The sequence below is a fragment of the Anopheles merus genome, unplaced genomic scaffold (assembly GCF_017562075.2).
Source record: "Anopheles merus strain MAF unplaced genomic scaffold, AmerM5.1 LNR4000363, whole genome shotgun sequence".
Classification (NCBI taxonomy): Eukaryota; Metazoa; Arthropoda; class Insecta; order Diptera; family Culicidae; genus Anopheles; species Anopheles merus.
The window spans coordinates 4,659-29,740 of record NW_024427943.1 but is presented as its reverse complement, the minus strand read 5'-3'; the positions used below and the strand labels follow the sequence as shown (position 1 = coordinate 29,740).

The 25,082-nt window shown below is 45.9% G+C and overlaps 3 protein-coding genes and 1 long non-coding RNA gene across 9 annotated transcripts in view; 2 read left to right on the top strand and 2 right to left on the bottom strand.

The window, feature by feature from the left end:
• LOC121602223 (alpha-protein kinase 1-like) overlaps positions 1 to 19,977 on the top strand; it is a 33,193-nt gene extending 13,216 nt beyond the window's left edge. For 2 of the 5 annotated variants that reach the window (XM_041930975.1, XM_041930972.1), the window contains 5 exons: positions 7,594 to 9,135; positions 10,293 to 10,398; positions 11,581 to 11,670; positions 12,201 to 12,405; positions 15,952 to 19,977. In XM_041930975.1, the coding sequence (XP_041786909.1) occupies positions 7,594 to 9,135; positions 10,293 to 10,398; positions 11,581 to 11,670; positions 12,201 to 12,405; positions 15,952 to 16,289 (2,281 nt within the window). In that variant the 3' untranslated portion in view covers positions 16,290 to 19,977. Of the gene's footprint in view, positions 1 to 7,593; positions 9,136 to 10,292; positions 10,399 to 11,580; positions 11,671 to 12,200; positions 12,406 to 13,544; positions 13,609 to 15,951 lie in introns of those variants that run through there. The other 3 variants (XM_041930973.1, XM_041930976.1, XM_041930974.1) reach the window with 3 other exon arrangements.
• On the top strand, positions 282 to 5,470 carry LOC121602224. Of its 2 annotated transcripts, none has more exons than XM_041930977.1 (2): positions 282 to 1,972; positions 5,385 to 5,470. In XM_041930977.1, the coding sequence occupies exons 1-2, from the start codon at positions 320 to 322 to the stop codon at positions 5,445 to 5,447; spliced, it is 1,716 nt and encodes a 571-aa protein (XP_041786911.1). In that variant the 5' UTR covers positions 282 to 319; the 3' UTR covers positions 5,448 to 5,470. The 2 variants fall into 2 exon arrangements, with proteins under 2 accessions (XP_041786911.1, XP_041786912.1); XM_041930978.1 differs by lacking the exon at positions 5,385 to 5,470 and adding an exon at positions 4,447 to 4,498.
• Positions 2,889 to 4,826, bottom strand: LOC121602225. Its single transcript, XR_006006336.1, has 3 exons — positions 4,736 to 4,826; positions 4,494 to 4,602; positions 2,889 to 4,424 (listed from the first exon to the last, which is right to left on the bottom strand). It is a non-coding gene; the product is annotated as an uncharacterized LOC121602225 (long non-coding RNA).
• An 88-nt stretch (positions 19,978 to 20,065) lies between the features above and the next one.
• LOC121602220 (probable ATP-dependent RNA helicase DDX27) lies at positions 20,066 to 23,631 on the bottom strand. The gene is given in 5 exon segments (XM_041930969.1): positions 20,066 to 21,501; positions 21,504 to 21,545; positions 21,548 to 21,749; positions 22,009 to 22,961; positions 23,595 to 23,631. Coding segments are annotated over 5 exon segments (2,586 nt in total). The 3' UTR covers positions 20,066 to 20,149.
• Positions 23,632 to 25,082: the final 1,451 nt, after the last annotated feature.

Here is a 25,082-nt window from a genome sequence, read left to right as displayed (position 1 = left end):
ATTAAGTGGAATGACCGCAATCGGTTTTGCGTGAAGTTTTAAAACGGGCACGAAGACGAAAATCGACCTCTTTCTACCATCGCGCCAAGAGAAGAAAGTTCAGTGAATTTTTAATACAGTTTAATGAAATTAAGTGAATTAAGAAAACTGATGTTTCAACTTTAAATTCGCGAAAGAAAGAGCTTTGTTGCTGGACGCAACAATTTAAAAATTCACTACTTACGTTTCACGAGTCCTGGTAAGACGCGAACCCGCAGCGCCTTAGCGAAACCGCAATATCAGTGACGTGAAGCAAGAAGGAAACCTCACGGCTTGGAAAATGGAGGATAAGCAGTGTGGTGTGTGCAATGGTGCAAGTACGGAAAATGCAGTGGAGTGCGATCGATGCGAAGGAATGTTTCATCTTGCGTGCGTGAACGAAGATGAAACCGTGTACAGTAGGGATTGGACATGCCATCTGTGCACTCCTGAAACACCGCCCCCCGCTTCATCTACCCTTCATCGTGCGACGCCCGTAGTAGCGACCCAACCAGCCCCGGTAGCAGTGGATACGAACATAGTGAATCTGGAACCATCCACCAGAGCAAGATCGACGGAAGTGATCACGCCCGTATCGAATCCTCCGAATGATCCATCAAAAGCAAGACCCACTCAAACTGCTGATTGTCCATTGGACAATCTTAGCAGAACCTTCCAACGTTTCTTGGAAGAAGCACGCGAGCCACGCAGGCAAGAGCCTGACGTGATACAACGGCTCGAATCCGTGCTAAACACCTTTGTTCAACGGATGAATCAAGAACAAAATCCGCAAGGATCACGCCGGGACAATCTAGGATCTACGGCGTTTTGTTCGAGTGATACAACCTTGAACATTAATCAGAGTCAGATACTAGCTAGACATTCCGTCAACGCCCAGCTACCGACGTTCGCCGGTAACCCAGAGGAGTGGTCCGTGTTCGAAAACGCGTTTTATGAGACGACGGAACTATGTGGTTTCTCTGACGGAGAAAATATTATAAGGCTGCAACAAGCATTAAAAGGAGAAGCGTTTAAAACAGTCCAGGGGAGACTCAGGAAAGCAGCTAACCTCAAAGAAGTCATGCAAGAGCTCAAATCATCGTTCGGACGTCCAGAAGTAGTTGTGAAAACGTTGTTGAGCCAGATTCGACGACAGGTACCCCCGAGAGCAGAAAAGTTGGAGACGCTTGTGCAGTTCGCCGTATCCGTGGACGAAATGTGTGCTGCTGTGAGAAACAACGGGGTCGAGGAGCGTTATGATGGACCCGTGTTGGATGAGCTCGTTGGTCGTCTCCCTCCGATGATTAAGCTGATGTGGGGCATACACAGTCTTACGTTGTCAAAGGTCAACCTGGCTGCATTCGGAAAGTGGATGCAAACCATTAAGCATGCAGCCCAAGCGGTAACGAGCCCTGCAAATCTTATCGAACCACGATGCAGTAAGTATTTGCACATGCATACTACTAATCCCTCCTCGCAGAACTCCACAGAAGCCGTTTGTGCATGCGATAACGGCTGCGCTCGCTTATACGAATGTGACGGATACTGGCAGAAAAGCGTAGCAGATCGCTGGGACATCATTAAGCGGAACTACTTGTGTAAATGTTGTTTGAAAAAACATCGTGCGCCCTGTAAAGAGACGAGAGTATGCGGCAAAGACGGATGTACTGTAAAACACCACCCGTCACTACACAATTCGGCAGGTAAGGGAAGACACGAAGCAAATTTCTCTCACTCTACAGCCACCGACGAGAACATACTATTGCGATACGTGCCAGTTGAGCTGCAGGCTGTAGGAAAGACGATCAGAACAGTTGCTTTTCTCGACGAAGGAGCGTCAGTATCGCTAATCGAACATTCGCTAGTTGACGAGCTGGAACTTGAAGGGACAAACCGACCTCTTTGTTTGAAATGGACTGGAGGACAACATCGCACTGAACGAGATTCAAAACAGGTGAGCGTAAATATAGTAGGAATATCCAGTGGTGCTCAGACCTTTGAAGCCTCTAATGTACGAACGGTGAAAAGTCTTGGGTTGCCCTCGCAACGCGTTAAAATGGATCGTTTACGAACAAAATATCAGCATTTAGCATCCATTCCATTAGCACCATATGCTTCTGTACCTCCACGCATTCTCATAGGAATGAATAACTATCATCTCACTGTTCCATTAAAGACGATAGAAGGAAAAACAAATGAACCCGTCGCAACAAAGACGAGGCTAGGATGGGTAGTTTCGGGTTGCGATTCGTCGTCAACTTCTAACAACAGCAACATTTTGGCATTTCATCGAGCACATATTTGTGATTGTGCAGAAATAGAAACCAAAATTGATCAAGCTCTAAAAGGTAGTTTTGCGCTCGAAGAACCCACATGTAAAGGCGGCATAAACACTCTTTCAAATGATGAGGAACGGGCGAGTGTATTGCTGCGTAAACACACCTCACTACAAGGTGAGAGGTATGTCACTGGATTGTTGTGGCGCTATGATGACGTAAAACTGCCAAACAATCGAGCAATGGCTCTCAAACGCTTGGAATGTTTAGAACGCCGCATGGCAAAAGATGAGCACCTTCGAGAAATGATGGACCGAGTGCTGAAAGACCATGTTGAAAAGGGATATATTAGAAAATTATCAAATGAAGAGCATAAGTTTAAGCATCCTAGAAAGTGGTATCTACCAATCTTTCCTGTATTTAACCCCAATAAACCAAATAAGGTTAGAGTAGTATGGGATGCAGCTGCAACAGTGAATGGAATTTCGCTTAATTCCATGTTATTGACTGGGCCAGACCTTCTTTCACCACTGCCGACTGTCCTAAGTCGGTTTAGAGAATATCGTGTTGCTATTGCCGCTGACATTCAAGAAATGTACCATCAGGTTATGATTAAAGAAGAGGATCTGATTAGCCAAAGATTCCTATGGCGAACGGACCGGTCGCAAGTTGAGCCCGATGAATATGTGATGCTGAGGATGACCTTTGGGTCAGCCTGTTCACCAACTTCCGCCCAATTTGTAAAGAATGTAAACGCGGACCGTTTCGCGGCCCGCTATCCTCTAGCCGTCGAATGTATTAAGCGTCATCACTACGTCGACGATATGCTTGCCAGTATAGAGAGTGTGACCGAGGCCACGAAGCTAGCACAAGATGTGAAATTTATTCACTCACAAGGAGGATTCAAGCTTCACAATTGGATGTCGAATTATGGCCAAGTATTAGATGGCGTTGGTAGTAGCAACAGCCGGGAGAAGGATATGAACCTCGATCCAACAGCTTGTACCCAGAAGGTCTTGGGAATGTATTGGAACGCAAACGAAGATACGTTCCAATTCAAAGTGCCGTTAAAGGATGTAGATGTTCTACAAGGGATCGTGATACCAACCAAACGGCAAGTACTGAGCACGCTTATGACAATCTACGATCCGTTAGGCTTGATAGCAGGCTTTTTACTGTTCCTCAAAGTCTTATTGCAAGAAGTTTGGCGTTCTGGAATTGGGTGGGACGATCAAATACCCAGTTCTCTGCAAGACAAATGGAAGGAGTGGTTAACTTGCATACCCCATCTGCAATCTATCAAGATTCCGCGATGTTACCGCACGTCCATCAGCTTAGAGAACTGCACGACACAGCTTCATATTTTTGTAGACGCCGGGAGAGACGGTTTCGCAGCCGTGGCGTACTTCCGATTCGAATCCGAAGATCAACGGGAAGTTGTGTTGATCGGCGCAAAAACTCGAGTAGCTCCGTTAAAATATACATCGATTCCCCGATTAGAGCTGCAAGCTGCAGTATTGGGAGTTAGACTGATGACAGGTATTCATCAATCACACCGGATAAAGATCCATAGACGCTTCTTGTGGACCGATTCAAAAGACGTTTTGTGTTGGCTCAACTCGGATCATCGAAATTATAGCGTCTACGTAGCTCATCGAGTAGGCGAAATATTAGAAAACTCGTCAGTAAAGGAATGGCAGTGGGTGCCGACTAAAAACAACGTAGCCGACGAAGGTACAAAATGGTCCAACCTTAACCGACACTGCACGACCGGAATGTGGTTTAAAGGACCAGCGTTCCTACAGCAACCGGAAAACGAGTGGCAAGTGCAAAGCTTCAGACCTTCAACTACTGAGGAAGAGTTACGCCAGACGGTTTCATATCATCGTGAATTATCCCCAGTAATTATCTTTGACAGATTTTCTGATTGGAAACGCCTGCATCGAGCCATCGCCTACATGTGGAGGTACATCAATAATTCTCGTCTGCCAAAAATGTCTCGATATTTTGGACCCCTTTCGCATCTCGAGCTACAACAAGCTGAGCAATCGATCATCAAGGAAGCGCAACGATTAGAGTTTCCAGAAGAATATCAGCTACTTCTGCATGACAAATCAGGTACAAAGGGATCTAAAATGATTAACAAGAAAAGTTCTCTTTATAGACGTAGTGCATACATGGACGACGACGGTATCTTACGAGTACGAGGAAGAATCGATGCTTGTCGTTACGCAAGCCATGACATGAAGAGGCCAATTATTCTTCCCAAAAAATCCTGGCTCACCGATCTGATTGTAACGGAGTACCACTGGAAATATAAACATCAAAATCATCAAACCGTAATGAATGAAGTGCAGCAAAAGTTCGATATTCCTGGCCTACGAAGCGCGTGCCACAGAGTGCGAAACAATTGCTTTAGATGTAGCCTTCGTAAAGCTTACCCTAAACCTCCAGTGATGAATGAGTTGCCGTTAGCTCGAGTGTCGCCGTACGCCAGACCGTTCTCCTACACAGGGATAGATTACTTCGGACCTTTTTTGGTCGCTGTTGGACGGAGACAGGAAAAGCGCTGGGGTGTGCTGTTCACGTGTCTAACAATACGGGCCATACACATAGAGGTGGCTCACAGCTTGAACACCAGCGCTTGCATCATCGCTATTCGCAATTTTATCGCACGTAGAGGGACTCCGATTGAAATCAGAACTGATCGTGGGACTAATTTCGTTGGCGCTGATCGTGAGTTGAAAGATGCGGCGAAGCAGATAAACACCGAGGAGCTGATAGATGAAATGTACCTCCCCGATACGACGTGGATATTCAACCCCCCCGGAGCACCACATTTCGGTGGTGCATGGGAGAGATTAATCCAATCAGTTAAACGCACCCTCTCCGGCATGCAATTTACCAAAACACCGACAGATACCGTTTTCGCCAATTGGTTAATTGAAGTAGAAAACATTATCAACTCTCGCCCACTAACACATGTATCGGTTGATAGTGAGGAAGAAGCCGTGTTAACGCCAAACCATTTTCTCTTGGGTTCATCTTCTGGAATAAAACCATTAACATCTCTTGATGATTCTTCCGCAGCCCTCAGGAACAACTGGAAGATGTCACAACTGTACGCAGATCAATTTTGGAAAAAATGGTTAGCTTCTTATCTGCCTACGCTCACCCGTCGCAGCAAATGGTTTGAGACCCAGCCGCCATTGCAATTAGGAGACCTCGTGCTGATTGTCGATGACGCCCTACCAAGAGGATGCTGGCCTAAGGGAAGAATCGTACAGCTCGTACCTTCGAAGGACGGAACAACTCGGCGTGTGCACGTACAGCTTGCGAACAAAAAGATTATAGAGAGACCGGTAGTAAAAATCGCTGTAATAAACGTAGAACCGCACGAAAGAGTTTTCAATTTCAAACATAGTTGATCAATATTTGCGTTAGCAAGTTAGAGGTTTTTTCTTCACGTGTTACCGTGTTGAATGGATTTGTTTGTGACGCAGTAGTCAAGACCATTTGTGGGGAAACAGCCGACTACCGTGAAACGGGGGTTGAAGTTGTTAGAGGTAACTTCAGACCTTTCAACCATGAGAGCAGGCAGACTGCCTTGATAACAGGTTTTTATATAGTTAATACGACATGTACCGCTATATGGTTTGTGAGTTGTGTAAGGTAACTCCCCCCTTTGAACCATGAGAACAGCAGACTACCCTCTACCGTGAAACGGGGGTTGAAGTTGTTAGAGGTAACTTCAGACCTTTCAACCCTACCGTGAAACGGGGGTTGAAGTTGTTAGAGGTAACTTCAGACCTTTCAACCATGAGAGCAGGCAGAATGTTGAAACGTTATCAACAGAATTCTTTCGTTCACCCGAATGTACAATAAATATGAAATACACAAGCGTTTTTTAAGCAACGTAGTTAGTTTATTGTAGCTAAAAAATCAGTCGCTTGGTTCGGGGATCGGTGAAAGAATGGCTAAAGATCGTAACCTTTGCCACGTTCGGGAATTTTCGTGTTATCGGGATTGCTCGACCCGATCGTTATCAGCACGACTCCACTTCGATAGTGTCCTCTATCGGGATTGACGGAAAGCACCACTGTACCATCGAATTGACCGTTAATATTTATTTTAATATTTAACACTGGCCCCAGTGTTTGCGAGCCAGGCAAACACTCTTATTGGTACAATTCGATGGTGGCAGTTGGGTGTTTTGTTCACGACCGCACATACTTTTGGCATTTTGGGGTAAATGCCTGAACTATCCTTTGCTATTTTTCTTCTAGCTCTTTTACGCCTGAATATTTTCTTGCGCACTAATAGGTTGCCATCCCCTGCCTGGTTGATGTGCACTGCATGACCTTTTTGTTCCCCCGATAGAAATGGCGATTCACTTCTCCCTAAATCATTTGCAATGATTATCCAAAGCAACTTTAACAACACAACACATATTGAAACAACATATTTCATATCCATTTGGCGAAACGTAATAATTTCACATAAACTATTGAAGCACTACGAATTAGTCCTCTGTATGGTTCACTTATCCTGTTGCAAGTTCACTTCAGCACAACTATGTTCCGAATTTCCTCAGGAACTTTATATCGCTGGCAACGGGTGAGATGCGCAAGGAAACAACACAATTAACTTAACTTAATCCGTAGCCCTTTTCTTAAACACGCGCGTAATCCTTATAACCTATTTCCTCGCACAGTAATTTGTCTTGTATTCACTTCAGCACGGTGATTCCGATTTGCCTCAGGAATCATTATTAGCCGGCAACGGGTGAAGCAAGGGATCACAATGTGGAGAAAATTAATTAATCGAAAGCGAATGATTTTTTAGAATGTTGAAACGTTATCAACAGAATTCTTTCGTTCACCCGAATGTACAATAAATATGAAATACACAAGCGTTTTTTAAGCAACGTAGTTAGTTTATTGTAGCTAAAAAATCAGTCGCTTGGTTCGGGGATCGGTGAAAGAATGGCTAAAGATCGTAACCTTTGCCACGTTCGGGAATTTTCGTGTTATCGGGATTGCTCGACCCGATCGTTATCAGCACGACTCCACTTCGATAGTGTCCTCTATCGGGATTGACGGAAAGCACCACTGTACCATCGAATTGACCGTTAATATTTATTTTAATATTTAACAGAGGGAAAGGCAAACGTTAGGAAAGAGGCAAATAAACCCCCTCCTCTCACCAAAGAATGCAAATCAAAATTGATCCCAGTGCAGACGTTGAGCCGTTAATGCGAACGATTTTTGACTGAGATTTTCTCATTCTGTGCCGACAGGAATTCGGAAATACCGGAGGTTAGCTCGCCGATGTCGATCCCGGAGCGGTCCCCGTACCATCGGACCGCGACCCCGTCCATGTCCGGCGGTAGCAGCTCGCGCAGCACTAGCAGCAGTGTCAGCGGCACTGGCAGCGGCGGCGGTGGAGGAGACGGCGGAGGTGGCTTGAACTTCAACGGGGGCAACGAAACGATCGAGGAGATATTTTCCACCTCACCGATTCCGTTCCGCACCGGTGGCGGCGGCGATGGAGCCGATAGGATACGCAGCTCGTTCGCAAAGGTCGTAAAGATGGAGCGTGATCAGGATCAGCAGCAACAGCAGCAGCAAAAGATCACTACACGCTCGAGAAACGCGAGCAATCGGGGCGGCGGCAGCAGCAACAGAGTTGCTGGCACTCCGGCGAACCTTATTCAGCTGATCGAAAGCACCATCGACAGGGAAGAGCTAGAAAACTTCGTCGATGGTGGTGAGCCGCTGGAAGAAGGCTACGATGACGAGGAGCACGGGTATCTGGTCGACCATGTGGACGAGATGGACCCGGCGATTGTGCAGCTCTACAATCAGGATAACGATAGTGAGATGCTAAACACACCGATGGTGATTAAGGAGATGGAAAAGCAGCAACAGAAGCAGCAGCAGCAAAAGCAACGCCAGCCAGCCGGTGGAAAGGGTGGCGAAAGCTTGCTGAAAGGCAATGGTGCTGCGGCTAACCGGCGCAACGAAGGGCAGCTACCGGCCGGCCAGCGAACGCAGGGCAGAAGCTTACTTTCTGCCGGCACCACGGGTGCACCATCTACCGCCAAGCCAGGTGGCAGTGGCTTGAAAGCTTCCACTGCTACTGCGGCACCCGCTAACGCGCCACTGATTTTGACGCGTGGTGGCAAAAAGTTGGCAATGGCCAAGAAGCAAACAATTACCAGCAACGAGCAGCAGCAGCAGCCACAACAGGAAGATGCGTCATTGGCCGGTCCTTCGGGCTTCACTGGCACATCCACTTCGCCCGTTGGAACGGGTGGTCTGTCGTTTGCCATCGGCAACGGCTACATCCCAGCGAGTGACGTAGTGCCGCGGGATATATTCGAAGACAGTAACGATCCGGACGGAGTTGTCAAGAACGATTCGCCGATGCTTAGCAGCGGATTTAACTTTGTCGACGGAGGCTACTACAACCCGAACGTAAACATAAGCCAGTTGAAGGCCGGTCGACAGCAGCAGCAGCAGCAGCAACAGCAGGGACAGCAGGGACAGGCAGGACAAAGCAATCAGCAGCAGCAACAGCAGCAGTCACCGCCCTCGGGCCTCCAGCTGCTCAACGGTGACGAGGAAGAGTTCGACGAGAATTCGCTCGATTCGTCCCTGCTGCTGAACCGGCAGGTTGCTAGCGAAACCGACCAGCAGCAGCAGCAGCAGCAGCAACAACAGCAGCAGCAACAGCAGCAGCAGCAAGAGCAGCAAGAGCAGCAAGAGCAGCAAGAGCAGCAGCAACAATTATCCAAGTTTGTCAGCAATGATCTAGACGTGTCCCGTCTGAACACGGTGTTAGTATTTTTGTTGGGTACTTTTGGGGGCGGTTGTCGGTATCACACCCACACGCATCGTACCGCCCACCAGTTGCACCACCCTTTCGATTATTAACATCGCATCAACACCAACACCGGGTCGCTCCGTGGACACGTATAATGTATTAAGCCCTGCAACGCAACACCGAGCCTCACCGTGCCTCTCGAGGATAGAATGTTAGCAACATGGTTAGACATGAGGAGAAAAAACCACAAACCAGATAGTCACTTTTTCTTTTCTCTCTCTTTGCTTACAATGTCCCAATCAAGGCTGCCTTTAAACACTGCGCACGATGTGTAGAATCTGCTGAATTTATTATTGATCAGAGTTGAGCTTAATGCTACTTGGAAAGACTAACTTGTTATCACTACGCTTTGGAATTATTGTGTCATCTCTTGTTTTGCTTTTCCATATTCGCTGCATCCGTTTTTTTATACCTAATTCCTCGACTCAATCATCCTTGTCCGTGACTTGTGTTGTTTACCATCGCTCGGATTGATTGATGCAGTGATAAAGTTTAGTATTTGTTATTGTTACGCTGTTGTTACTGTAATGTTAAGTCGTTCATCCAAATCATTCAGCATTGTTGTTTACTGTTTTTAGAGAATAATCCATTGGAATGTAAGGGATAGTAATTTAAAATAATTAACTTTACCCATGTGTTGTGCCCTTGTGCACATCGGTAAAGCATTCAAGAGACGAGAAAGGTCTAAATATTTTATATATATTCACGAAAGCAGCGGCTGCAGCTGCGCACATTCATGTTAGTCATTCATTCATTTTGGTATCACTTCATAAAATTATTTAAAACACACAATATTTCAGCATTATAACGCCAAGCGCAACAGCTCATTCCAAGCCAAGATATCGTTGTGTGTGGCCTATAGGTATATGATTTCAAAAGCAGAACAGAGCACAAACGCAAAATTTAACTATCGAACGAAGCATTTTCTTATCACGAAGCGTAGGTGAGCTCGGTAGCGCGCCGCATTGCTGGTGTGCGTACCGGAACGAGAATGGCGATATTAATCGAAGGTGGTTGCGCCTCTTTTCTCTTCCTTTCTTCCTTTCAATGTTTTTATTTCTTTCTCCTCCCCACGACACCACGATTGTGCCATATCCTCTGTACTTGCAGGGCCGAGTACGGGCAGCACATCGACACGGTGCAGAACGATCTGGAGTCGCTGAAGGAGCTGCTCAAGGGCGAAGGCTACCAGCTCGACGCGAACGCACTGCTCGGGGTAAGTTTTAGTGACGATTGGTAAAATCGGTGGGTTGGATTTTGGAGGAGGCACAAAACGGGAAGGTAATTGCATGGCGATGGGCTGTCCCGGATATAAATATAAGCAAGCACAAAAGCTGTGCTGTGTGATGAGGGACTCGAATGGACACCGCAAGACACACATTCTCATGCAATAAAGTAAACGACACGAAAGATTGTTTGCGTTTTAGGCAAGCGATCGATTGCTTACAAGTAACAATAAATGTGGCTTGTGGAGTGGTTTTAGAAGCGCACCTTTGTGACTAATTTCTTCATACGATCTTTCACGAATGATAAATCACACCCTTGTAGTGAATGTTGTGTCAATTTTAAAACTTTTTTTTCCTTTTTTTGGAACAGAAATGATTATTATAATCATTGTAAAAAAGGCCAAAATTGTGTTCAAAATTTCCTAAATTGGATTAAGTCATACTTCAAGCAATTAAAAAGACCTTTGTTCTTATGTTAATATGGTTTCGGTTTGCGAACAATGCACTTCAAGCTTTTGTTCAATCTCTATAGCGATTTTCCTAAATTGTTGGTTCATTTTACTCTATTAAACATCTTTTGCAATTCCTTCGATTGTTAATAAAAAAAAAAAAAAAATGCCCAAGCCCGATTGACAGCTGCAGCCTATTTTAGCCATTTTCTTTATGATATATTTTTCATGCTCGTATGTTTTTCTTCTTTCTTCCAACTAAATTAAATATAAACAACACACCAACAACCAAAATGCAACCAAAAAACGATGCAATTCCAACTGGATCTTGCCACCCCCTTCCCAAAACAACATGACGATGATGATGCACCAACATCCAATTGGAATTGTGAAATGTGTTATTTTTTGGTTGTACTGAACGTATGTAATATCTTCAAAAACATCAACAAAAACGCACTCTGATGATGATGATAATGATATTTGTGATGATATTGACGCTATTGATTATGATGATGATTATGATGGATGAGCATGATAACTCTCCAAAAACTGGTGCCCCTTCTGTTCGACCTAATCATCGCCTCAACCGCGCACGGCCCAACATATGTCTTTGAAATTGAAATATGTACTAAAATCAAAACACAAAACTTTGCGTGTTTCAAACTCAACTTTAACACATGCCGTTGCTTAAACTCTATCACACGACTCCTTCTGAACCAACAGAACGCATGCTCAACCGCTCCTCCGTTCGGACGCGTGTACTTCCCGTCGTGCCCGTTCGATCTGGATACCATCAATAAGGTTAGGACCGATGTAAGCATACACCTAGAGGCATATAACATGGAGGAGTACTGAAACGAAACAAAAACATTGTAAATCTAACTGTTCGAAACGCGAGAGCGAGCGTGCAGTATGTGGTGAATGGTGCACTGGAAAGGAAGGGCTTCCTCCTTCCTTCCTATCGCTCTGCCCTTTCTTTTCTTACAAGAAAGATGTGAAATTAAGGAGCGAAAAATTCAAGTCATTTGTACATAACGATGAAAAACTACAAAAAAAAAAAATCAATCAAAGACATATCAAGCATTAATTGCTCATGTGCCAAGCACATGTGTCTGTAGTTTTGCATATATTTGAAGCCTCCCTTTCAAAAAAAAAAAAAAAACATACACATTTTCATATGCGCATTTGTACCACCTATTGCTGTACTTACCCACATCCTTCAGTTAGTATATGTGTTGCGTGTTTTTTTTATCCAATTAATCTCATTGGTGTGGCATTTCCGTTCGGTTTTTGGTCGGTGCGCTGCTGCGCTTTGCCGCGTTTTCTCTTGTTGTATCCCACAGCTTTTCAACAACAACGAAGACATGCTGGGTTATGATTTTCCGATGAACCTTCCGGACATGATGACCGACGATCAGCAGCAGCAACAACAGCAACACGTACAGTCGTTGCTACAGCAACAGCAGCAGCAGCAGCAACAGCAGCAGCACCAGAGCGGTGGCAGCAACAGCAGCGACAAATCCGGCTCATCCAGTAGCCCGACACCCGGTACGTAATCGGTGCCCAGTATGAGCTCGCTTCAACAGTACTCTAATAGATCCTATATTTAATGGTTTTTTCCCTTACATAGTTATTAAAAAAATAATGGCAAAAACAGTTTCAAAAGCAGGAGGGAATAGGGGCTGTGAAAGGCTTACATATGATGTACATGGTTTGTGGTGTGTATCGTTTTACGGTCCATTTCGATGGACAGTTTTTAGCTTTTGACTGAGCTAAAAATGTAGTCTGGATTGGTTTTTTTCATTGCTAAATCAAGGGTTGCCTTTTATTTTTGGAGGGTTGGATTTTGTTAGACTATTTTTTTTAATTAACTTTAAGCACATAACAACCTTCTCGCAAACAGATTGACAGAAAGAGGCTGAGCTGCGGAAAGTCAGCTATGTTTTCTCTGCTTTTCTTCCTGTTTCTGTTTCTCTTGCTCTCTACCTTTTCCTGTTTCGTGGTTTGGTTTCTTTCTGACAATTGTTTGCAGTTGGCAATGATGATGATGCTGTTCGCGGATCAGAATTGGCTGAATAGAGGGTTTTTGTTAACGTAAAGCAGTACATTTCTGATATAATCAACAATAGATTTAATTATTTTTAAATTATTTTAAAAAAAGTGTAAACTTATTACAATTAAGGCATGATGAGCGGTTTTCCTCTCCTACATTCGTATAGAAGAGCAGAAGCATCTTGTTAAAAATTACATTTTATCAAAAAACTACCGTGTTGCAACGTTAACACACCATTTACCGTGGTTGGTACGGACGAGTCTGTGTTGGTTTGTGAGTTATGTTTTGTCAAATTAGTATCCGTATGTTCCGGTGCAAGGGAACAGTTTAAAGCGTGCACTGTTGTATAGCTATAGCATATTTGAAAATAACTTGCACTTAACTTATCTCTCATCCTAACGGGGAGGGCAAAATATCCTTCGTTTGCCCTTTAGCATTGCAGTATTCGTTTGTTACAGATCCCCCGATAGAAGCGAATAATAATTCAGAACCGTCTAACGCACCACAAAGCATCGGGTTTGCTGTAAAATATTCACAACAAGCCGCTAATCGAAAACAAACGCAAACAAAATTACGTCAAATTGTTACACAAATCTCTCTAATCACGACAATCTGACCTTCTTCCTTTCCACAGGAATGTCTGTTGCGATGCAAAGATATGGTTGATAAATTGATAAATGATAATGGATATTGAGAAAGCAAGCAAACATGAATACATGCGATGACAGTGATAGGATTGAGTTGGGCAAAGGAGAAGTAGAAGCATATTTGCTGTGTATCTTCGAAGCGAAGCAAAGCGAGCTCTAAGAAACAATGTGAATGGGGCAGCGGCAGCAACAGCAGCAGCTCCGAGAGCATCAATGGCTCCATGGCTAGCACTAGATCGAAATGATGATGCAAATATCGTCGCAGTGTGTGTGTGTGCGTCTGCCAAGTAGTAACCAAGACAAAAAAAGGCACACAAAGCAAAAACGGGTGATAATGGTCCCAAACAAGCAAACAAAACAAAACAAAAAAACTTGGCAAACAAGGCCACAAAAATGATGCATAATGAGGCACGATCGTGCACACGATCGTATGTTCTGTGTGTTGCGGGTGCGTGTCGTTTTCATCTTGAGCGATCCGTTTCGGTGGGCGACACCGTTCGCAACACACTGTCAGAGCAAGGTGGGGGGGAGCGGGTCCCCCAGTCGGTTTCGGTTTCGCCGTGTGTACTGGTTTCCGGTAGTCGTCTTCTGATGGTCGTACTCTGTCCTGTTTTGGTTTCCGATTCCGATCTGCTTCGACGGGTCTGCTGTGGAGCGAGCGAGCGACAATGTCCAATTAATGCAATAACAAAAAAAAAACATACGTTTCAATGGACGGGCTGGCTTGCTGTCTGGCGGGGCGCAATGCTGCAGAATGATCCCGAGTGTCTTCTGGCTGAGAGAGCTGTCCGGGTGGCCGTCGTGTTGTCGGTGTCTCTGTGGGCTATTCTATGCGAGCGCGCGCGCGTCCGATTACGACTCGTCGCCTACGAGGGGGGTCGCGCGATACGATGTTCTGGCAAAAGTTTGTGGAAATTTAAAGCATGTGTCTATCCCTCTCTGTCTTTCTATTTCGTCCACAAGTGCAACAAGGTACTGTTGTTACGTTTCCATTCCAACTATTTAAAGCAAAGGGGGAACAGAGGGACGGGGAAAATAGGGCCAGGTATATACACACACACACACACACACACACACACACACACACACACACACACACACACACACACACACACACACACACACACACACACACACACACACACACACAAACACACAAACACACAAACACAAACACAAACACAAACACAAACACACATGCATTACTTGAGTTCAAAATTTGTACACATCCCTCCACCTACCGTCCCTGTCCTACAGTGTTCCAATCATCTCCCATCACTGTCATAAGCTTCATAACATCCTCATCTCCTTGCCAACAAAAATAAATCCTTATTCCTTTTTCCTATCCCGCACACAAGAACTAGATCCTCCCGGTCAGGATTGTAGGCGAACAGACGAAAAAAAGGCAATGTTTGGTCTACAAATAGTTGAAAGGCATCAATATCATGCGTGTGTGTGTGCGTGAGCGGATCGAGCGATCGCGAGGACACAATTCATTGTCGGAACATTTAGTTGAAATCGAACAAACTCAAATCAACAAGTATTTCAAATCCTGAAAATCCCCTTACTACAGTTTCCTATTGGTCGATCACGCAAATGTTACATAAAAAACTTATTGGCAATTTAAAAAAACCAATGTGTTCCAACGGGATTGTGCCCAGGTGTGCTTGGTCGATGTGCTTGATGAACCTGTGCGAGTGTGATGTATGTGCCTTTGCAACAGACCAACAAAAAGTGGAAGGGGGAGGGTGGGTGTAGGCAATTAGAAGTGAAAGGTAGCCTTTCTTAGCCGAATTTGGAAAATGTGGGTGCAATTCGACAAAGGGTGATGAAAGGAAGAAAAGGGTAGGTGGGAGGAAGTTCTACTACCAATTGGAAGGGTATCTAAAGTGGTCCGTTAGGCTTTAGTGTGTAAGAAAACAAATTTGTTTGGGTATGTGGGTGGTTGAGGGTGGGGTGGGAAAGGTGAGGACCGTAAGATTTAAGTATTTTTCCCCCCAAGGGTATGAATGTGAAGGTGTGTATGTATGCTCAAAAATGGTTGATGGGTTGGTTGTGTGAATGAATGTGTGTGTATGCGTGTTGTTTGAATGTATGAGAAATGATTACAACAACAGCAACAACAATAAATAAGTTTATTTTAGGAGCTTTTTGTTAGGACATAATTACACACTAATTTGCCTTACAGCAAACATCGCTAACAACTGCTAATTCTTCGTTTTTCTTGCCCGTTCTTTTCTGTATCTCTCTTCCGTTGAAAACTGGACCAAACACATCCGGTTGAATCGATTGAAATCGGACGAACGAATATTGTGAACGCAAATCGTTTGGCTCTCTTCGTGGTGATACCGTGCAACAAAAATCAACTCGGCTTCGTCCAAAATAATAATGCAGGCGGACACATTTCGCCCGTCCCGTCAGCACACACGCAGCTGATGTCGTACAAGCTGCAGGGCGGCGGTGGCGCAAATAACGGTGGCGCAAACGGTGGCCTCCTCGGGCTCGGCCTTCAGCTTGGCCCCGGCAGCAACAGCAGCAGCCGCAGCAGCATCAGCAGCAACAGCAGCATGCACAGCAACGGCAACGTCAACGGTGGTGGTGGTGGAAACGGTCTCATCGGTCCCGGCGGCACCCTGGGCATCGTGTCGGGCGACTACATCGATCTGAACGAGCTGCTCAACATGGACGGCCACTGCGGCGGTAACGATGAGGAACATTCGCTAGTCGCCTAAGCAGAACACCGCGGCTAGCGGGAACGGTGACCGAGACCTTCTCCACGAGGAGGCAGCAGTGCATTTCTTCAATTTCTTCAACCCGTTCGATCTATTCAATCATTCGACAAAAATATTCGACAAACAACACACAAATACTATGAAAATGTCTATGAACCGCCCCATTCACAAAGGGTATGATGTGAGTGTGTGTGTGTGTATATGTGTCTCACTGTTGCATGTTGTTATCGATGTGGCCCATCCCATCCCATCCACCACCGCCGGCACAATGTCAGTGTCAGCGTTGCCTGCGGACCGTAGAGAAGAAGCGTTGCCGTAGAGGACCGGGGAGATTGCGGCAGCCAGGAAACAGCAGTAACGGCACACACAGAAGACAAATCGGCTAGCTAAAGGCCTGTGCGAAAGGCAAAAAGCGTCCAAAATTCAACCTTTAACCGGAACCACGACGAACCGAGAGTGAGAGAGAGGACCGTGAGTTTATATTAAGAAAAAGTTCGTTTAAAAAATAATGTTAACTGAAAAATTAACGCATATTGAGAGTGAAACGTAGGTAGTAGGTAGGCAGCAAACTTGTCAGCAAAAGCAAAACAACCACCAGAACCCGTTACACAACATTTAGCGCAATAGTAGAGTGCTCTTTTTGTTTCGTTTTGTTTTAAACAAATATTTCGTTTCCCCATTTTGTGCGTATACTAAAAAAACCATTCCCCCGACCTGGAGTGAAAGGTTTTGAAGTGTGCCACCCGTTTCAGGGTGCGAAATCACACGAAAGCGCAATGGTTTCGTGGGTCTGTAGAGCACGTCATTTCGTGGGAGGACGTCATTTCGTCATCGTTTCCATCCCAATACTGTCTGGATGGGTTTGGATGATCGTATTAAACGTCCACGTTGGCTCCAAAGAGCGTTGGTTCGAAAATGTTCTTCTTGCGTTAGTAAAAAAAAAGTCCCAAGAAGAAAATAACTAAAAACAATGATGGGCGAATGGATCTCTTTGTTGTTTAAGAAAGGGCGTGTGCGTAAATTAGAGCGCCTTTCCGAGCTGCGCGCAAAAGTGTGCGTGTGTGTGTGTGTGGACGTATTTGTGTTTCGAGTTTTGCCACAAATTTCCCTCTACACAGTGCATAAACTGCTCAAGCTACTAAAGGAGACACCCACTCCCCCAAAACGAGGGAAGAATGATATTATGAACGAAAGTGAAACTTTGAATAACGAGGACTCAAAGTCCTACAAGGACAGGAACATTTTTATACACGATATATATATGGAGGAATGGCGAATGGTGCGACAAATCAAGTGCTGCAAATAGGAGGGGATAACAGAGAAAACTTGTTATAAAATAACAAGCTCGGCGTACAACACAAAACAAACAAACAAAAAACACACATGGAAAACTTAAACATTAACACAACTGTCGCATATGCAGGCGTTTATAGTGTAGAGAAAAAGGCACGTAAATTACTGCAGAACAATGCAAAGCGAACATAAACATAAAAAACTCAGGAAGAAATGACACATGCCCGTGAGTTAGTAGTAGGAACATAATGGTGAAGGAATTCGTTGGAACAGGTGTACGCGTAATTGTGTGTGTATTTGCGTACGACCGTGAAAGTAGTCTTAGACAGATGGCTATATATCTTTTATCTTTTTGTTAATTAATACACGGTGTGTTAAGATTGTTCTTAAAATGTAAGCGAAGCAAGCAGGAGAAAATGCTTTTTAGATTAGGCTTGTTGTTTTTTTTGGATTAAGATTCTCTTTTTAGTTGTCTAAGCAATTATTTTGTGTGCTTGTGTGTGCGTTGGTTTTGTGGTATTTTTTGTTCGTTTAATGTACATGTTGTATTTAAGATTTGTCTAGTTTTGTTTTTTTTATTACCACAACACAAAACCAACCCTCCATGCGCAACACGGGGAATTGCATGGATAAAGTGCAATTTTGTAGGAAAATGATTTTTTGATCTTACAATTATGCTTGATTGTCTGTCCATTTCCATTGGACAAAAGCACAACACGACGCACTTGAGACGGGCACAATGTGAAGTTCCCCTTTCGTGCGTGTGTGCGTGTGTGTGCGTGTGTGTATAGCACAAACTGATGCTATGGTTCAAAGGAGTTTTCTTTTCTCTGCAACAAGAATGTTTAAAAATTTAACAAATTCAAAAACAGAGCAAAATACAGCTCGAAAGTAAAGCCCTCTACCCTGTTCCCCCTAAAGAATGTGTACATAGAACGAGAAGGATGGGCAGAGGGATGCTAGTCGCTGGTAGTTTGGCACACGGCGGAAAGGAAATGTAATCATGAAATCGTGTACCTGAAACATTCAGCGAACTAGGACAGTTGTTAGTAGTAGGTAGTGTGCACAGTGCGTGGACAGCGCAAGATGGAGCAAGGAGAGCAAGGACGTAGCAAGGAGAGCATGGCGTACAGGGCACCGTTGACCGCAGTTCTTTCTCCGTCAGTCGATTAGATGAGTGCAAAAAGAGGTGGAAATGATTATAGATACAAAGTTTCGGTTTCTGCATGAAAGGTTATGTCACTCTCCCGCTCCTCCTTTTACACACGAGCTACTCGGTGACGGACGCTATTAAAGGTGCGTCAGAGGCTACAACCACAGGGAACGTACCGTAGTCACCCAAAACAAACAAAAGAAGGACGCAAATTGTTTTTTTGTTTAATCATTAAGCGTTTAATTTTAGCGTTGTATGTTTTTTTTTAAACTGTATTATTTTTATATCCTGCGCGTGCCGCGCTCGTGTTGGCGCGCAAAAACGATGCGCAACGCAGGCGTAACTTTGGTGAAGGAACAAACACAAACACATTACACATTAAACGTAAGGAAGGTAATGTTCTATGTTATTATTGTCTAAAGAAATAGACTAGGTAAAACAAAACTCCTATTGCAAGCAACACAAAACATATATTACTATTAAAACGCTCTCGCATTATTCTGACTAAAACGGTTTAAGCGTGGTTGCGCGTCCCTTTACCTTTACCCTCTCCTCTTCCCCTCTTCAACATACGCTCTGGAGCACAATTAGTGTTGCGGACGTTACTCATTTGATTTTAACGCTTTCGAACACAGGGATAGGCGTTTACACACCGATCCAATGCTATGATATACCGTGCGTTGCGTGTTTGCATTTGAAAAAAGGAGAACGTTAAATGCTCTAATACTAACTGACCTTCCCAAAGTAGGAAGAGGTTGTTTGCTTTAAGAAATGTATAATTCGTTGTAAAAAAAAGAATGAAGAAACTATCCAATTACCGTGTTTCGCGCGCATTCGTGTTTTCTTGTATTTTTAGGTAGCTTCCCTTTGTTTGTATTTCGCCGGTTAACTATCGATCAAGAAAGTGGGCAAAATTCACCACCGGGTTGCTTTGTCCTGAGGTTCGTTGCGTCAAACAAAGGTGGTTTGATTTGATTATAGTGCGCGTTCAGCAGAATAGCAAGCAAGCAAATACAGTAGGAGGGGACAGGTGAAAAGTGTATGCACACGGTTGTTAGTGTGTCAGGTGTGCTTTAGCATTACGCACTGATACGAAATAATCCAATTCAGGTAATAGGATGTAATATGTGAGTGTAAAGAAACAAAAAAAAGAGGATTAAAGAGTAAGAGTTAATCGCTAAGAACACAAACACACTGAATTCTCTCGTTTGAAGTCAAATATACGGTCTTATGAGAATTTAACGCATGGTTTAACTCGAAGCGTGTAAGGATTTCTAGCAAGAGAGGAGGGAATTTTGGAAAGAAAAGTCTTTACTCTAAAAAGTATGTTTTTTTTTTGTGCTAATTATTTGTTTAGCAGTGTATATTTAGCGAAATTAGAACAGGATACAATCATTCTTTCTTTTAACTACACTCACTTCCGTTTGCCTTTGAAACCACCACCGCCTTTTCCTTTGAAGCCACCACCACCTCCGCCCTTTCCTTTGCCACCGCCGCCACCACCATCGGTCGGTTTCCTTCTCGGCGCTTTCTGTCCGAACGATTTGCCCTTGGTCTGCTTGTTCAGCCCGTGCTTGTTGCGCAGCTTTTCCGTGCTCATCTTCATTCCGCTCTGCTTGCGCTTGTCCAGCTTGTCCATGCGCTGCTTCTTGGTCGCATCGTACCGCAGCTTCTTCACGTTCTTGCTGCCCACATCGGTCAGGTCGTGCTCGAAGCGCGAGAAGTTCTTGCTGCGCTTCTTGCTACTCTTTCCACCAGCACGCCCATCAGCCGGCCCGTTGCCATGCTCCTCTTCCGCTGCGTTCACGCGCCCCGGACGGTTGCGTATCTTGGCCAGCTTGGCCTGCACCATCGACACCTTGCGCACCTCCTCGAGCGCTCGCTCGCGTGCCAACTGTTTCGCTGTCTTGTTTGCGTCCGAGTTCGCATCGGTCTTAGATTTCTTCTTGCCACTAACAGCACCAGCACCACCAGCACCAGCAGCCGCTTTCTGCTGCTTTCTCTTCTCCTCGTGGTACCGTACCGGGTCGAAATCTTCCTCATCATCGTCATCGCGGCGCTTCCGCTTCTTGGCCGCCTTCTTTTTCTCGCCCTGCTCCTCGCCCGCCAGCCGGTTCTTTTCCTCCCGCCGCTCGTGCTGCGTCTGGAACCACTCCCTCGGCGGCGGAATGTCCTGTTTCGCTGCCTTGCCCCCGTTACCGAGCAGCTTCCGCTCGGCACTGGTTAGCTGCTGCTCCGTCTGGCGCAGCAACTTTTCCGCCCGCTCCTCCGCCAGCACGCGGTCGATTTCCGGCTCGAGGGCGGCCACCTTGTTCCGGTACTTCTCGATAATGTCCAGCGGGATGATGCGGTTCTTCACCGAGCTGACCGCATTCTTCACGATTTCCTTCACGATTTTGCGCTCCTGCTCGCCGGCCAGCGACACCGACACGCCCGCCTTCCCGGCACGGGCGGTACGGCCGACCCGATGGATGTAGTGTTCCAGCGTGGCCGGCATGACGAAGTTGATGACCGTCTTAACGGTGCTAATGTCCAGCCCGCGGGCCGCCACGTCGGTCGCGATCAGTATGTCCACCTGCTCGTCCTTGAACTCCTTTAGCGACTCGAGCCGCTGCGCCTGGGTCAGGTCGCCGTGCAGCTCGCCCGTCTTGACGCCGAGCAGCCCGAGCAGTATGCGCAAACGGTGGGCCGTCCGCTTCGTCTGCACAAACACCATGCAGTGGTCGTGGAAGGTACGGCACACCAGCGCGGCCAGTATCGCTTCCGGTCTGCTTCCCGACCCTCGCGTATGCGGATAAACTCCTGCCGCAGTTGAACGCGACCGTCTGGTTGTTGTTGACGAAGATTTTGACCGGCTTCTTGAGCGAAACGGCCGCCAAATCTTTCACCTCCTCCGTCATGGTGGCCGAGAACAGCATCGTTTGGCGCGTGGCCGAGCAGCTGCGTATAATTTCCTTCATCTGTTCCGCGAAGTACTCGTCCAGCATACGGTCAGCTTCATCGAGAATCAGGATCTGGGAAAATGATGAGGAAGGAAAGCGAGTTAACACAAATGCATTATTCGGCATGGGAGGTTGGGACTTTTCTGCATAATTTTCAGAAGGTAGAAAACCGATCGCTCGGCAATCGATATTCCACCCAACCTGTGTATCGTCTTTAACCACCGCTTTGGGGCGTAAGTTATTTCAGAGCGCAAGGAAAAATGTTCATCAAGAGAAAGTGTTGCCACGATCAACAACAAAGCATGCTACGCATCGCGTTTACTGCACGTACCTCAATGGAATCCAGCGAAAAGCTCGGCGTATTCTTGATGTGATCGATCAGCCGACCCGGCGTCGCTATCACGACGTCCGGGTTTTTGCGCAGCACCGCTTCCTGCGCCTTCACGTCCAGCCCACCGATCGCAATGCCGACGTCCACGTTGGTAAACTGTGTTAGCTGTTTCGCCACCTGGTACACCTGCGCGCCCAGTTCACGGGTCGGCACCAGGACCAGTACGCGCGTCACCGCCTGCGCCACGTTCGGTTTGTACAGCAGGCGCTCGATCGTGGGCAGCATGTAGGCAGCCGTCTTGCCCGTACCGGTGGCCGCACACCCACAGATGTCCCGACCCATCAGCGCGATCGGTATGGTCGATGCCTGGATCGGGGTAGGGTAGATGTAGCCAAGCGCCCCGATCGCTTTCATGAGCGGCCGGGACAGATCCATCTGGTAGAACGATTGGATCTCGCCGTTCGCATTTTCCTCTATCTCCTCGAAGTAGTCCTCCTTCGTCCCGTCCTCCGTGTCTTCCTTCACCTCGACCGTCGGGCCACCGTTTTCCGCTTCGGCTAGTTTTTTGCCCTTGCGCTCCTTCACCCGCATGTAATCGTGCTTCAGCTCGTCGTCGGACAAATCCACTTCCTCGTTGTACGCCCGATTGCCATCCTCGTCCTCCTCCTCATCGTCGTCCTTCAGCGCGTCCGAATTTTCCTTCGTACGGTCCCGAATGACGTTGGCAATCTTGTCGTTCACCTCGCCACGGTTCTTCCGCTTGACAAACTTCATCAAATCGTCCCAGGTGTCGTGGTTGTACTCCTTCACCGACGACACAAACTGGAAGCCACCGTCGAAATCGGTCAGCTTTTGGTTTTTCTGCTTGGTCGGTTGGTATTCGATCTCCGTTTCCGACTCCTCGGATAAGTCCTCCACCTCCGCGTCGTCCTCGAGGGTTTCATGAAATCCAGCTGGTGGGTTAGCTTTTCAGATTCGGCTACACCATTCTCACCATTTACAGCGTCATCCGCTGCTGCACCGGCTGCATCAGCCGTGACGCCATTGGCTTTGTTTTTCTCGGCCGCTTTTTGTTTTTTATCTTCTTCATGTTTGTTGTGTGAAACGGGAAAATTGGAAACGAAACAGAACACGCGTGGTTTTTCGTGAGTGGCGATAGGGACCGAGCCGCACGCACGTGTGTTTATTTACAAAACCGCGTTGGTTTTGCTGTCAAATGTGTGACATGACAGGTAGAGTTTCGAATGAAGCAATATAAACATAGCGTGGGAAGAATTAAAAGAATTCGAGCAAAAAGCCGGATCGTCCGGTCGTTTCGTTGAAAGTTTACAAATTTGCTGATTAAAAGTAACAAGAATGAGTAGAGAAAATGTTTTATAGCACCAAAAACATTCTTCAAAACACAAACATTTCAAAATCAAATCCATAATTCCATTCGAGCAGTTAATTTTCGTCGTTCGACCGAGGCAAGAAAATCGAATGATGCTAATATTTGTCAAACAAACCGGTTATGAACCGGGAACGGTGGCGGTTATCATTCAAATTTGTAGATGCATTTCAACCACATTTTATCTCATATTCCTTACTTAGGACGGCATCGGATAATGATTTCGATAAACTCATCTCACATATTGCATTGAAACGAATGTAGAATGTTTTATAAATGAAAAAATCAGTCCCAAAAGTAAGCAGCACCTGCAGGACAAATGTCAATTTCGAAACGGTAACTGTCAAAAAGGGGAGGGCATTTTTGACAATCCGTGCTCGGCTACCGAAAAATAAAAAGAAAAGATTGCTCGTGTGTAAGTGGAATTGCCTTCTTGTCTGTGCGATTGGTCGTGAACGAAAATTGGGATTTTCACATCGCGAAAGTGTAAAGGTAAACGATTTGCTACCATAAAACAATGCGTACGGTGCGGCCGGATCGGGTGCGATAGTTGGTGGGCTTGTGCGTGCGAAGGAAAAGGCTAATTCCGCCCAAAATGGTTGCATCAATCAGGTGAAGTGTGGTGTGGCGGAGGGGTGGGTGCCTGACTCTGTGTGTTCCCTAGCACAGGAGAAGAGTGTGTGTTCGGTGCGAACAAAATCGATGACCATCGCGTTCGCTTGAGTGCATCGCATCTCTGAGGTTGCGCTTCAGCGTAAATAAAATACAGCCAAACGAATATGGCCGTTTTGTACGCGGTGACCCATGGAAAGCAGGTTTCCTTTCGCGGTGGAATGTCTCGGTCCGGTTACGGACAGCCCAAGCCGGAAGTATAGTGCGTTTGTGTCTAGTTTTGGTCTAGAGTTGGTAAACTCTGCTCTTCCATCGTGTGTGTGTTCCAACAAATTAAACTTCCGTGTAAGCAAATGTTGTGCTTTGACACAAGTGTAAAGGTTTGTCTGTCCCGTAAATGATGTGCGGTTTCTATACAGCGCTTGGTATGGAATGGGGCTGTAATACAAGCGAATGGTGAACATACGAGAAGGAAACTACAAGCAAGGAATAACATCAACAACACAAACAGCAGCAGCAGTGTCTCACACCTCGCTCTCTTCTCTCTCTCTTGAATTCAACGGAAAAGTGGATCCGCGCTTACAAGTGTGCGAGTGAACCAGCGGGTTTTTTCTTCTTCTTCTGTGTTGTCTGGCTGCGCTCTGCGTCCATCTTTGTATCTGCATCCCGCTCGTGCGCCAGCGGGAAGAAAGAGCAACAGAGCATGTGTGTGTGTGCGTTCTCCCGGCCGTTCGCAAGAGCGGTTTAGAAATGTGTGAATGCTTATGTGTGTTTGTTGTATGAAAGCAAAAGGAAATTACAAACCTCACGGCGACGGGAAGAAGACGACGACGACAAGGGTTGCCGTGTTTTTCAATGGCCGCATAAAAAGTGTTTGGGCCGTGTTTGGGAAAGGTGCATAAAAAGATGATGAAAGAGCAGTGTTAGGTAAAATGATTGTTGTTTAAATGGTTGTAAACGCATCACAGTTGGCAAGGTAAACCATGTGCAATCGTGCTCGATACCACCAGGGGTCCGAACGATTTCTCTATCGCATCGATTTTGTGTGTGTAGCAAAGATTACATTACCTTCGGA

Excerpts from the sequence above, each read along its gene's own strand:
- LOC121602224 (XM_041930977.1), top strand. The coding sequence starts at position 320 with ATGGAGGATAAGCAGTGTGGTGTGTGCAATGGTGCAAGTACGGAAAAT. Across the intron at positions 1,973-5,384 it reads CTGAACGAGATTCAAAACAG|CCCTCAGGAACAACTGGAAG; the intron begins GTGAGCGTAAAT and ends ATTCTTCCGCAG.